At 35.0% G+C, this 14,218-nt stretch overlaps 1 protein-coding gene across 1 annotated transcript in view; it reads left to right on the top strand.

The window, feature by feature from the left end:
• LOC119511807 (complement factor H-like) overlaps window positions 1-14,218 on the top strand; it is a 237,720-nt gene that overhangs the window by 208,626 nt on the left and 14,876 nt on the right. Inside the window, 3 exon segments of the mRNA XM_037806329.1 lie at window positions 5,901-6,083; window positions 6,550-6,759; window positions 7,677-7,727. Coding sequence (XP_037662257.1) covers window positions 5,901-6,083; window positions 6,550-6,759; window positions 7,677-7,727 — 444 coding nt within the window.

The following is a 14,218-nucleotide window of genomic DNA, read 5'->3' as shown; positions in this document are numbered from 1 at the left end:
TTCATCTCTTTTGCGATATCCTCCCTGAGTCCATTGACTTGATTTTTTAGTTCATTTAAATTTGTTTGAACATTTTTAATTAGTTCTTCCTGGAGTTCATTGAATTGATCTAGCATCTAGTTGCCTCAACTCCTGTATTTCAGTTGAACTATTAGTTTGTTCCTCTGGCTGGTCCATTTTTTCATTTCCTAGTATGGCTCATTATCTTGAGCTGTCTAGGCATCTTACTTTCTTGACTAGTTTGTTCTGGGGCTCGTTTTCACTCTTTTGCTTAGAGTTTTCTTGTTGACTGGCTTTGTTCTCTAAACTTTGGTGCTTCGTTCAGCTTATTCTAGGCCTCTAACTTAGATTCTATTTAGTTGATAAGAGTTTTTCACCTCTTGTTTTTGTTTCTTCCCTGCCTCTATGTAACCTTTTTGTGTGAGGGTCTCCTCAGATACGTCAACCCCGGTCATGTTTTCCCAGTCCAGAGAGGCCAGGTCTCAGGAGGAGGATATGGAGTTTCCTTGATAATGATAACCTCCTTTGAGGCCTTTAGACTCTGGCTTTTCCTATGCTGTCCAGCAGGTGATGCTTGCCAGCCCAGAGCTCCCCCACCAGTGGGAGGAGGTATGGAGCCTTTAGTTCTCCTGGTGACCCTGACCCTGTCAGAGGTATGGCTGAACTGAAGTTGGTTTCTGAATTCCAGCCCTTGTGGTCTGAGTTCTCCAAAAGAGGGCTTCCACTGGAGCTGGGCCACAGCACTCTTTTCTTGGAAAGTTATGGTCTTTGGTGAATTTTCTCTTCCACTAGACTTATTGCTTTGTCTCGCAGAGCTGCTTAGCTCTGCTCTTGCCTGAGCCCAAATTGCAAGTCTTTGAGGCTGTCTGTAATGAGCTTCAAGAATAGTCATTTTTAAGAAACGAGAAAAAGGTAAAAAGGAAAAAAAATGTAAAAGAAGGGCCCAGTATAAAATATTTATAATCCATGCAGTTCTGATGGGCTATTGAGATGAAATTTCACTGATCTCAGCTGCTTCATGTGTTCATGAGTGTTGTATGAAGTATGTCCAAACACAAATTCCTCTACGGTGTCCAGTCCATGCAGCTCTTGGCTATCTACAACTGCCCCTAAGGAGTAACTAAAACCCACACCTCACCACTCCAGCATCTTGCCATGCCCCTCAATATGTTGATTTTTGAGTGTTAAATAAATATTTAATTTCTGGGATACTCTCCACTCAGTTGTTATATATTCTCTATCTATAGTTTGATGTATTTAATTTGACAACATGTTTAGGATTAGTTTTTCTGTCTAGTTTCTTACTTTTCAAGCACTGCTTGAAACTTGGTGGCTGAAAAAGCTGAAATGTAGTCTCACAATTCTGAATGCTAAAAGTTGAAATTCAGGTTGTCAGTAGGTCCATGCTGCTTCTGAAGTCTGTAGAGAAGAATCCATTCAGTGCCTTTTTTGGTGTCTGGCACTGGATTGTTGGGAATTAATGAATGTCTCTGCTGTAGTTTTCACCTGGTGTTCTTTGACCTGTCTGTTTGTGTCCAATTCTCCCCATTTTATAAGAACAAGTCATATTGGATTAAGGACCACATATTGGATTATTTCCAGATCTTAAGTAATTTCTTCAAAGACTCTATTCCCAAATAATTTCATATGTTATGGCCCTGAGAATTAAGACTTAAACATGTCTTTTGGGGAACACTATTCAGTCTATAACTGCATCCATGATCTTAGGGAAATTGGTCTGTGTTTACATTCTCCTGCCATATCTATTTTGCCAGATTTTGTTGTCAGGGGTATTGTAGCTTCATAAAGCAAGTTGAGAGGTGTTCTCTGTTCCTCTGTTTTCTGAAAGTGTCTGTGAAACATTGTTTTTCTCAAATGTTTGGGAGACTTCACCTGTGAAGCCCATGTTTTACATAGTTTAAAGATGTTTTTTTGATAGAGAATTCAATTTCTTTAATAAAGGGCTATTCTTACTTCCTATTTTGCCTTTTGTCAATGTAAGAAAGTTGCATTTTTCAAGAACTATGTCCGTCATATCTTACTTATCAGACTGATTGCTATGTAGTTGTTTCTAATATTCACTTATTGTCCTAAATTGCTTTTAATATCTGTTAGACCTTTGGCAATATAATTTCTTTCATTCTAGATATTGATAATATTTTGTACTTTTTTCTTGGTCCCATGTCCTAGATTTTTAATTGAATTAATCTTTTCAAATAAACAATTTTAATTTTGTTAACATTCTCTATTTCCTCTCCTATTTTCAGTTTTCTTAACTTTACCCATTTTTAGCTTTGTTAGTTTTATCTATTTACTCTCTTTCTCATTGACTTTCTTTCTTCCTATTACTAAGTTTCATTTTAATTTTTCTCCTTTTTTCACTCCTTAAAGTGGAAATTAAAATTGTGCCCTAACCAATCTACTTTTATAATATTATCCTTTTCAGTGCTACACTTTTCTAAGTACTATTTTAGCTGTGTCCCACAAATTTTTACCTATATCCTATTTTCAATTTTGTTCTCCTAGAATTTCTTTCTAATTATCCTTATAATTACTTCTTTGATCTGTCTGTTACATAGAAGTTTGTTGTTTGTTTTCCAAGTATCTGTGTTTTTCTACATTAATTTATCCTTATTCATTTCTGTTTTAATTCTCTGGTGTTCAGAGAACATACTGTGGAAGATACCAATATTTTGAAATTTATTCATGCTTTTTTGCACATCATATTGTCTATCTTGTTGATTATTTCATGGTCACATAAAAAATCAACATACAGTATATTGGGTTTGGTTAAACTGGGTCATGGTGTTCTTCAAAATTTTTATTTTGTGATTTTTTTGTTCTGTCAGAGTAAGAAATGCATCAGTATTGCTGCTAGGCTTGTGGATTTGTCTGTTTCTTTAGTTCTATCCATTTTTTATTTGTATTTTGATATTTTTTAGCCGCATTCACATTTATGATTGTTTTGGATTTATGAATTGATTCTTTTTTAATTATAAAATATTTCTTTTTACCTTTGTAATACTCCTTGTCTGAAGTCTATATTGCCTAGTTATAATAAAGTCAATTTAATAAACAATTGACCATTTCTATGTGATAAAAGAAGTCTCAGCAAATAATCAACATCCTCAAGCTATGCGCATTAAATTCAAAACAAAGAAAGTAATATGAGAAATAGCTACATACCATTGTCACTCATCTTGCAATTCTGGAAACTTACAACCTCTTATGACATAACTGTCAAAGAATATTTTAAATTAAATGAGAATGTTAACAGTTCACATTGAAATCTATAGAATTTAGGAAAAGGAATGATATATTTATAGCTTTAAAACATCCAGTATAAAATATGAAACAAAACAAAAGAAATTAGTATTACAAGGTAGATGCTAGAGAAGAACATAAAAGGAAAGAGTGACACATAAATTAATATAATGTGAATTTAAATTAAGGAAAATAATTAGCTAAATCCAAAAAACTATACTTCCCTTTTGGGGACACTTAATAAATGAAACACCATCTGGCAAAATGTATCAAGAAAATGTACAAGATTATTAGGAGGAAAAGTTGGTATATTTAGATATAAAGAAAAAAAATTTCTGAGAACACATTCAAAATATGTGCCAAAAAAATTACAAACAGAAATGAAACAGAAAATATTTTTGATAAAATATAAAATAGTCATACTGATTTAGGCAGAAATAGAAAGACCGAATGATATATTAAAAATTAATGCAGTATATTCAGTCAAGTATATAATTGGATTAAGTACAAAGTATCAGACAATTGTGAGGAATTTCAGGTGTTCCCAGGGTACATTTGTATACAGGTAGTCACATAGTACAACAGGAGAATACAAAAGCAGAGTGTCATAGAAAGGTCCATGTGTGGACATCAAGAGACTCAAATTCCTAAGATGAAGCTGCAGCAGAGAACTCTGGATTTAGCTTACAGGAAGATAAAGATCAGGCCACTAGGCAATCAGAAATCACAGATTTCCCTAAAAATGGACAAAAACTGAAACAGAGGCAAATGTAAATGCATATGAAGAATGTCCATCTGGAATTTCATTAAATATGTGGACTAAATTTCAAGAATTGCATAAAAAACATTCTGAACAGAAAAACTCAACCTCAAGATTCAGGAGGAAAAAAAGAAAACACTCCAGGAAAGACAAATTGAACAATGGAGAGATATCTCATTGTGAACACTGACTAAAATGATACCCAGCGGGAGGAATTCAGTATTTTGGAGCCAACCATAGATTTAATCCCCGATCCCCCACCCCCCATCAAAAAAGGAAAAAAAATCGAGAAATCAGGTCTTAAAAAGAGCATAGACCAGGCTGTGGAAGAGCGGAATATTGAGAAAGCCGTGGAACTCAGCAACCAACTAGCTACTCGAGAGCTTGGTGTAAAAATTGTCAAAGCTGTTGCCTGCCCAATTTTGTAAGAGACAAGAAGGCTGCTGAAGATTCATAGGTTGTTCAGAAAAAGAGGAAACTTGTATGGGAGGATTGAAGCAAAGAAGAAATGGGAAACCAAAAGCAACATGGGATACTTGTAACTTGCCAGGGCTCTTCCAGACATTTCCAGACCTAAGTGCTTAATTTACTGAAAAGAATTTCCTGCTTATGATAAATGTCAGGAAGTTGATAAAAGAAAAAAGAAGCATAAAATTTGGGAGTTGATTATTAAATATTTTCAGTCTTTCTCTAAGGATTGATCCTATTGAAGTGCATAAAATGGAGCCTTATGTTATTTATACAAGAAATCTAAGCATACGGGCAAGCAAAAATGATAAGAACTTTATTATTTACTTATATAACTTACAGTATAAAATCAATTTTACTTTTTATCCATTTGGTATAGCATGACCAATGAACTCCTTTTACTTTCTTGTCAGTACTTGGTTTAACTGCACTTACTCTAGAATTTTGTTTTTAAAATTGTTATTTGTTTATAATGGATTAGCCATAAATGCAAGGTAGTCTCGGGGCTGTCTTTACAAATGACTTTAAATCACCTTAATTTATAAAATTATTGACTCTTGGAGACAGGAGAGTTGATATTTCATAGTCATACGGTAAAATCAACTGACTAATTTGCGAGTACATCTAGATAAAATATTTCAATAAAGGACAGGAAAAAAAAAAAAACAATACTCCCTCAGTCAAAGGGAACATGTTTCATCTTCAGATAATGAACCATCAGGATATGTTGCAGTATCTCAGTTTCAGGGAAGCTCAGACACAAGATTATAGAGGAGTTTCTTATACCTTGTTGGTTGTGAAGCTAAAGCAGGCTGTGTGATTTGTTTAACTGGGTGCATTCCATCATTCTACCAAGCTATCATTAACCAGTGTAGACAAGCTAGTTAAGAGTACCTCCGAGGGGTTTTGAACTTTAAACATCACACTATAAATCACTAGTGAGATTAGTAGCTAAATTGAATCCTTCCTCTGGCTAATCAGTTTCCATTGGTAGAATATTTTGTGAGGATTTTAATCCATTCCAATGTATTTTATCATGGATATCTGTAAGAAACGCCCTGATGCCAGTTTTTATTTAGTGCTTGGTATTAAGAATATATAATTCAGTTAAAATATCCTAAAGGTTAGAAAAAATGAAAATAGGTTTTATGTAAATTATGTAAGATTGATCACAGAAAGAAAAAAAGGCAGAAGCTCCAAGGGAGACCTGACACTATAAACTAGAAGTGATAATATTAAAGTGTTATATAAGCTGTAATGTATTACATTTATAAATATAAAGCATAATAATTATTAATTGGTCATTTATGATGCAGTGTTACTGCATTTTGTACTTACTGAGAATTACCCTTTTGATATTTTAAACTCTTGGTTTTTTAATGAAGCCATCTGATTTTATTATTTTTAGGAGAAAAAACACCATTGTGCCCACCTCCACCTCAAATTCCCAATACTGAAACTATAACAACCACAGTAAATTATCAGGATGGAGAAAAAATATCTGTCCTCTGTCAAGAAAATTATCTAATTCAGGAAGCAGAAGAAATTGTGTGCAAAGATGGAAAATGGCAGTCAATACCACGTTGTGTTGGTCAGTAGTTCATAACTTGCTCTGTAATATTCTTTCAAAATGAGGTCCATATTCTTCTGGGCTTTGCTTAAATGAAGAAGGTGAAGACATTTCTTTGTATCTATTACAGTTTATCTTGAAACAGCAAACTACAATTAGGTGGCTATATCAGTCACCATTCTTTCACTTCTATTGTGAAATGTATACTGGCAAAAAATTGGAATATTCTTTAAGTACTAGATAAATATTTTATTTACACATATTTTAAGCCTCATGATGAACAGGACATGTATGAAGGCAGATACTGAACAACAGGAAAATAACTTAGATACTATGGAGATATATATCTTTGCAAGTTCCAAGTATTTGGTTTTAAGTGTTATTTGTTTACATTACCTTAGTTTTAAAACCCCCAATAATATTTGACTTCATTTTGCTAGTTAAACATTATATGTGCTTGACTTTTTGATCTCTGTATTGTATCTAGAAAAAATACCATGTTTTCAACCACCTCCTATTGAACATGGAACCATTCAATCATCTAGATTTTCAGAAGAAATGGAAGAAACATCCAACCCCAGGCTTTACAGACATGGCACTAAGTTAAGATATATCTGTGAAGATGGTTTCAGGATATCTGAAGAAGACGAGATAACATGCCACATGGGAAAATGGAATTCCATACCTCAGTGTGTAGGTGAGGGTGGTATGCCAAACTGATACTCAGCTTTCACTGTAATTCATTAAAAATGATCAATTGTCATCAAGCTCAAGAGGCAGCCTGATTTAGATATTATACATGCATATATTTGTATGTATATATATAAATCATTATATGTTTACAATTAAAAACCATTTTTGCAATTGAAAACCATTTTTACAATTTTCATTTTAATTTCTTGTAATATAATAGTACTTTTCTTAGATTCCTTTATCTTACTCTTTTCCTTTTAACCATCATGGTTAATTAGAGAAGTGATTGTCATCTTTTTCATAAGTGTATTGATAGTTGAGTTCTTGCTCAGATTGTGACAGAGGGACAGGCACAAGAATGGTGGTTTAGGAGGCAATTTTGTACTTCTTTTGAGTTGTGATAGTAGTCACTCTGTTATTTCTTTTCAAATAAGGCCACTGAATATGACAACCAGCACATAAAATTGCATTTTAGAATTTGTGTTATGGATTTGTTTTTATGGATATTTTATGGATATGGATATTTTTTAGGAAATCCTTGAGAAAAGCCACCTTCGATTCATAAAGGTGTCCCTTCTCCAATGTTAGACAGTTATCAACATGGAGAAGAAGTTATATATGATGGTGTTGATGGTTTTGGGATTGATGTCCCTGTTTCTGTACAATGTTTTGAAGGAAAATGGCCCCAGCCACCAGAATGCAAAAGTACAGTGTATTTAATTTTATTTTACCAATGAAAAATATCTTTTATTCAAAGCTTAAATGGTACAAGTAAGAAACCGAACAGAAGTTCTAGAATTTAACGAGTTATCTCTGGAAAGTACTGTGTTCTGGCAGAGAAGCAGAGCCTTAGTAATAAGACATTTTTGACAACATGAGCAAAATTATTTCCTTATCACATCCTCTTGTGTGCACTTGCAGCATCCTCCGCTGTACGTTCTCAGACTGCTCATCCCCGTTCCTGGAACACAGGTTGTACCTCCTCATTATTTTCATTATTCACTCTACTGTAAGTTTACCAATTATATCCTTATGAGTATATAGTTTACAAAATATTCAGAATAATTATATGCAATTACATTTTGAGAGAAGCTAAAAAATGAGAAAGAATTAGACACATTGTTGAGGGCTGGTATGAAGAAGGAAAGAATGTAAAAGCAAGAAGTAAGAATGACTGCAGAGACATCATTTCAGCAGACTGGGAGCCTCCCTACACAGACCGGCAACCCAGAATGACCCTGGGGGGACGGCACTCACCTGTGACATAGCACAGTTATCCCTCAACAGAGGACCAGGGGGTGCAAGGCCTGGAAGAGGGACCCATTCACAAGTCTCAGGGGCCACACGCCAATACCAAGGACTTGTGGGTCAGTGGCAGAGATAAACTGGCAGGACTGAACTGAAGGATTAGACTATTGCAGCAGCTTTAAAACTCCAGGAACACCAGGGAGATTTGGTTGTTAGAGCCACCTCCCTCCCTGACCGCCCAGACACATGCCCCTTATACAGGGCGGGCAACACCAACTACACACGCAAGCTTGGTACACCAACTGGACCCCACAAGACTTACTCCCCCACTCACCACAGAGGCAAAGTGGAGGAGAACTGGCTTGAGGGGAACAGGTGACTTGCAGACGCCACCTGCTGGTTAGTCACAGAAAGTGTACTCCACGAAGCTGTAGACCTGACAAATTAGAGATAAAGATTTCAGTTGGTCTACAAATCCTAAAAGAAGCCTACCAAGTTAAGCAAATGCCAAGAGGCCAAAAACAACAGAAAATTTTAAAGCATATGAAAAACCCAGAAGATATGGATAACCCAAGCCCAAGCACCAAAATCAAAAGATCAGAAGAAATACAGTACTTAGAGCAACTAATTAAAGAACAAAAGATGAACAATGAGACCATGGCACGGGATATAAAGGACATTAAGAAGAGCATGAAACAGGATATAAAGGACATCAAGAAGAACCTAGAAGAGCATAAAGAAGACATTGCAAGACTAAGTAAAAAAATAGATGATCTTATGGAAATTAAAGAAACTGTTGACCAAATTAAAAAGATTCTGGATACTCATAGTACAAGACTAGAGGAATGGGAACAATGAGTCAGTGACCTGGAAGATGACAGAATGGAAAATGAAAGCACAAAAGAAAGAATGGGGAAAAAAATTGAAAAAATTGAAATGGACCTCAGGGATTTGATAGATAATATAAAATGTCCAAATATAAGACTCATTGCTGTTCAAGAAGGAGAAGAAAAGGGTAAAGGTCTAGGAAGAGCATTCAAAGAAATTGTTGGGGAAAACTTCCCAAATCTTCTAAACACCATAAATACACAAATCAAAAGTGCCCAGCCAACTCCAAATAGAATAAATCGAAATAAACCCACTCCGAGACATATTCTGATCACACTGTCAAATACAGAAGAGAAGGAGCAAGTTCTGAAAGCAACAAGAGAAAAGCAATTCACCACATACAAAGGAAACAGCATAAGACTACTAAGTAGTGACTACTCAGCAGCCACCATGGAGGCGAGAAGGCAGTGGCACGACATATTTAAAATTCTGAGTGAGAAAAATTTCCAACCAAGAATATTTTATCCAGCAAAGCTCTCCTTCAAATTTGAGGGAGAGCTTAAATTTTTCACAGACAACAAATGCTGATAGAATTTGCTAACAAGAGACCTGCCCTACTGGAGATACTAAAGGGAGCCCTACAGACAGAGAAACAAAGACAGAACAGAGAGACATGGCGAAAGGTTCAGTACTAAAGAGATTTGGTATGGTTACATTAAAGCATATTAATAGAGAGATGGAAAAAGATATATGACAAACATAAACCAAAGGATAAGATGGCTGATTCAAGAAATGCCTTCATGGTTATAACATTGAATGTAAACAGATTAAACTCAGCAATTAAAAGGTATAGATTTGCAGAATGGATCAAAAAAAATGAACCATCAATATGCTGCATACAAGACACTCATCTTAGACACAGGGACACAAAGAAATGGAAAGTGAAAGGCTGGAAAAAAATATTTCATGCCAGCTACAGCCAAAAGAAAGCAGGTGTAGCAATATTAATCTCAGATAAAATAGACTTTAAATGCAGGGATGTTTTGAGAGACAAAGAAGATCACTACATACTAATAAAAGGGACAATTCAACAAGAAGAAATAACAATCATAAATGTTTATGTACCCAATCAAGGTGCCACAAAATACATGAGAGAAACACTGGCAAAACTAAAGGAAGCAATCGATGTTTCCACAATAATTGAGACTTCAACACATCACTCTCTCCTATGGATAGATCAACCAGACAGAAGACCAATAAGGAAACTGAAAACCTAAACAATCTGATAAATGAATTGCATTTAACAGACATATATAGAACATTACATCCCAAATCACCAGGATACACATACTTCTCTAGTGCTCACGGGACTTTCTCCAGATAGATCATATGCTGGGACATAAAACAAGTCTCAATAAATTTAAAAAGATTGAAATTATTCAAAGCACATTCTCTGACCACAATGGAATACAATTAGAAGTCAATGACCCTAAGAGACTTAGAAAATTCACAAATACCTGCAGGTTAAACAACACACTCCTGAATAATCAGTGTGTTAAAGAAGAAATAGCAAGAAAAATGACTAAATATATAGAGACGAATAAAAATGAGAACACAACATACCAAAACCTATTGGATGCAGCAAAAGTAGTACTGAGGGGGAAATTTATAGCACTAAATGCATATATTAAAAAGGAAGAAAGAGCCAAAGTCAAAGAACTAATGGATCAACTGAAAAAGCTGGAAAATGAACGGCAAACCAATCTTAAACGAACTAGAAGAAAAGAAATAACAGGGATTAAATCCGAAATAAATGGCATAGAGAACAAAAAAGCAATAGAGAGGATAAATAACATCAAAAATTGGTTCTTTGAGAAGATCAACAAGATTCACAAGCCCCTAGCTAGACTGATAAAATCAAAAAGAGATAAGACCCATATAAACAAAATAATGAATGAGAAAGCTGACATTACTGCAGATCCCAAGGAAATTAAAAAAAATATAAGAGGGTACTATGAACAACTGTATGGCAACAAACTGGATAATGTAGAGGAAATGGACAATTTCCTGGAAACATATGAACAACCTAGACTGACCAGAGAAGAAACAGAAGACCTCAGCCAACCAATCACAATCAAAGAGATCCAATCAGTCATCAAAAAGTTTCCCACCAATAAATGCCCAGGGCCAGATGGCTTCACAGGAGAATTCTACCAAACTTTCAAGAAAGAGCTGACACCAATCTTACTTAAACTCTTTCAAAACATTGAAGAAAATGGAACACTACCTAACTCATTTTATGAAGCTAATATCAATCTAATACCAAAACCAGGCAAAGATGCTACAAAAAAGGAAAACTACTGGCCAATCTCCCTAACGAATATAGATGCAAAAATCCTCAACAAAATACTTGCAAATCGAATCCAAAGACACATTAAAAAAATCATACACCATGACCAAGTGGGGTTCATTGCAGGCATGCAAGGATGGTTCAACATAAGAAAATCAATCAATGTATTACAACACATTAACAAATCAAAGGAAAAATCAAATGATCATCTCAATAGATGCTGAAAAAGCATTCAACAAAATCCGACATCCCTTTTTGACAAAAACAATTTAAAAGGTAGGAATTGAAGGAAACTTCCACAATGTGATAAAGAGCATATACGAAAAACCCACAGCCAGCATAGTACTCAATGGTGAGATACTGAAAGCCTTCCCCTGAAGATCAGGAACAAGACAAGGATAACTGCTATCACCACTGTTATTCAACATTGTGCTAGAAGTGCTAGCCAGGGCAATCTGGTGAGACAAAGAAATAAAAGGCATCCAAATTGGAAAGGAAGAAGTAAAACTGTCATTGTTTGCAGATGATATGATCTCATATTTGGAAAACCCCAAGAAATCGATGATACAGCTACTAGAGCCAATAAACAAATTTAGCAAAGTAGCAGGATACAAGATTAATGCACACAAGTCAGTAATGTTTCTGTATGCTAGAAATGAACAAACTGAAGAGACACTCAAGAAAAAGATACCATTTTCAATAGCAACTAAAAAAATCAAGTACCTAGGAATAAACTTAACCAAAGATGTAAAAGACCTATACAAAGAAAACTACATAACTCTATTAAAAGTAATAGAAGGAGACCTTAAAAGATGGAAAAATAGTCCACGTTCATGGATAGGAAGGCTAAATGTCATTAAGATGTCAATTCTACCCAAACTCATCTACAGATTCAATGCAATCCCAATCAAAATTCCATCAACCTACTTTGCAGACTTGGAAAAGCTAGCTATCAAATTTATTTGGAAAGGGAAGATGCCTCGAATTGCTAAACACACTCTAAAACAGAAAAACGAAGTGGGAGAACTTACACTTCCTTACTTTGAAGCTTATTATAAAGCCACAGTTGTCAAAACAGCATGGCACAAAGATACTGGCACAAATGGTACTGGCACAAAGATAGACATATAGATCAATGGAATCAATTGAGAATTCGGAGATAGACCCCCAGATCTATGGCCGACTGATCTTTGATAAGGCCCCCAAAGTCACTGAACTGAGCCATAATGGTCTTTTCAGCAAATGGGGCTGGGAGAGTTGGATATCCATATCCAAAAGAATGAAAGAGGACCCCTACCTCACACCCTACACAAAAATTAACTCAAAATGGACCAAAGATCTCAATATGAAAGAAAGCACCATAAAACTCCTACAACATAATGTAGGAAAACATCTTCAAGACCTTGTATTAGGCGGTCACTTCCTAGACTTTGCACCCAAAGCACAAGCAACAAAAGAAAAAATAGATAAATGGAACTCCTCAAGCTTAGAAGTTTCTGTACCTCAAAGGAATTTGTCAAAAAGGTAAAGAGGCAGCCAACTCAATGGGAAAAAATTTTTGGAAACCATGTATCTGACAAAAGACTGATATCTTGTGTATATAAAGAAATCCTACAACTCAATGACGATAGTACAGACAGCCCAATTATAAAATGGGCAAAAGATATGAAAAGACAGTTCTTTGAAGAGGAAATACAAATGGCCAAGAAATATATGAAAAAATGTTCAGCTTCACTAGCTATTAGGGAGATGTAAATTAAGACCACAATGAGATACCATCTCACACCGATTAGAATGGCTGCCATTAAACAAACAGGAATCTACAAATGCTGGAGGGGATGTGGAGAAATTGGAACTCTTATTCATTGTTGGTGGGACTGTATAATGGTTCAGCCATTCTGGAAGTCAGTCTGGCAGTTCCTTAGAAAACTAGATATAGAGATACCCTTCGATCCAGCAATTGCACTTCTTGGTATATATCCGGAAGATCAGAAAGCAGTGACACAAACAGATATCTGCATGCCAGTGTTCATAGCAGCATTATTCACAATTGCCAAGAGACGGAAACAACCCAAATGTCCTTCAACAGATGAGTGGATAAATAAAATGTGGTATATACACACGATGGAATACTACATGGTAGTAAGAAGGAACGATGCTGTGAAACATATAACAAGATAGATGAACTTTGAAGACATAATGCTGAGCAAAATAAGCCAGGCACAAAAAGACAAATATTATATGCTACCACTAATGTGAACTTTGAAAATTTTAAAACGAATGGTTTATAATATAGAATGTAGGGGAACTAGCGATAGAGAGCAATTAAGTGGGGGGGGGGACAATAATCCAAGAAGAACAGATAAGCTATCATGGGTAAATTTAATGTTCCGGGAATGCCCAGGAATGACTATGGTCTGTTAATTTCTGATGGGTATAGTAGGACCAAGTTCACAGAAATGTTGCTATATTAGGTTACTTTCTTGCGGTAGAGTAAGAAAACGTTGGAAGTAAAGTAGTTATCTTAAGTTAGTTGTCTTTTTCTTACTCCCTTGTTATGGTCTCTTTGAAATGTTCTTTTATTGTATGTTTTTTTTTTTAATTTTTTTTTTAATTTTTCATACAGTTGATTTAGAAAAAAATAGTTAAAAAAAAAACAAGATAAAAAAAAATGAATGACTGCAGGATTTACATCTACCCATATCTTCTCAGGCTCCTGGTATTACTATTTCTACTTTATTGCTTTGATAAATGTAGAACAATTAACTGCAATTAAGTCAAGCCTGCTTGCAGACGTATTTTGTCAAATTATGAAAAATATTGTACAGCATTCATTGGTTGGATATGTAGCTAACAATTTTTTTAATTTTAATTTTTGGATTTTCTGTGTTTTTAAATATTTACTGAACAAATGCATACTTTTTTTCCGAAACATATTGTTTTGGATTACCCAGTGTTGATAATGCCATACTCATAAGCCAGAAGAAGAAATCATATAGGTCTGGAGAACAATTAGTGTATAAATGTCCACAGTATT

Source organism: Choloepus didactylus, chromosome 2 (genome assembly GCF_015220235.1).
Source record: "Choloepus didactylus isolate mChoDid1 chromosome 2, mChoDid1.pri, whole genome shotgun sequence".
NCBI classification, from domain to species: Eukaryota; Metazoa; Chordata; class Mammalia; order Pilosa; family Megalonychidae; genus Choloepus; species Choloepus didactylus.
The sequence above is the reverse complement of the archived record's forward strand: the minus strand, read 5'-3'. Positions and strand labels throughout refer to the sequence as shown.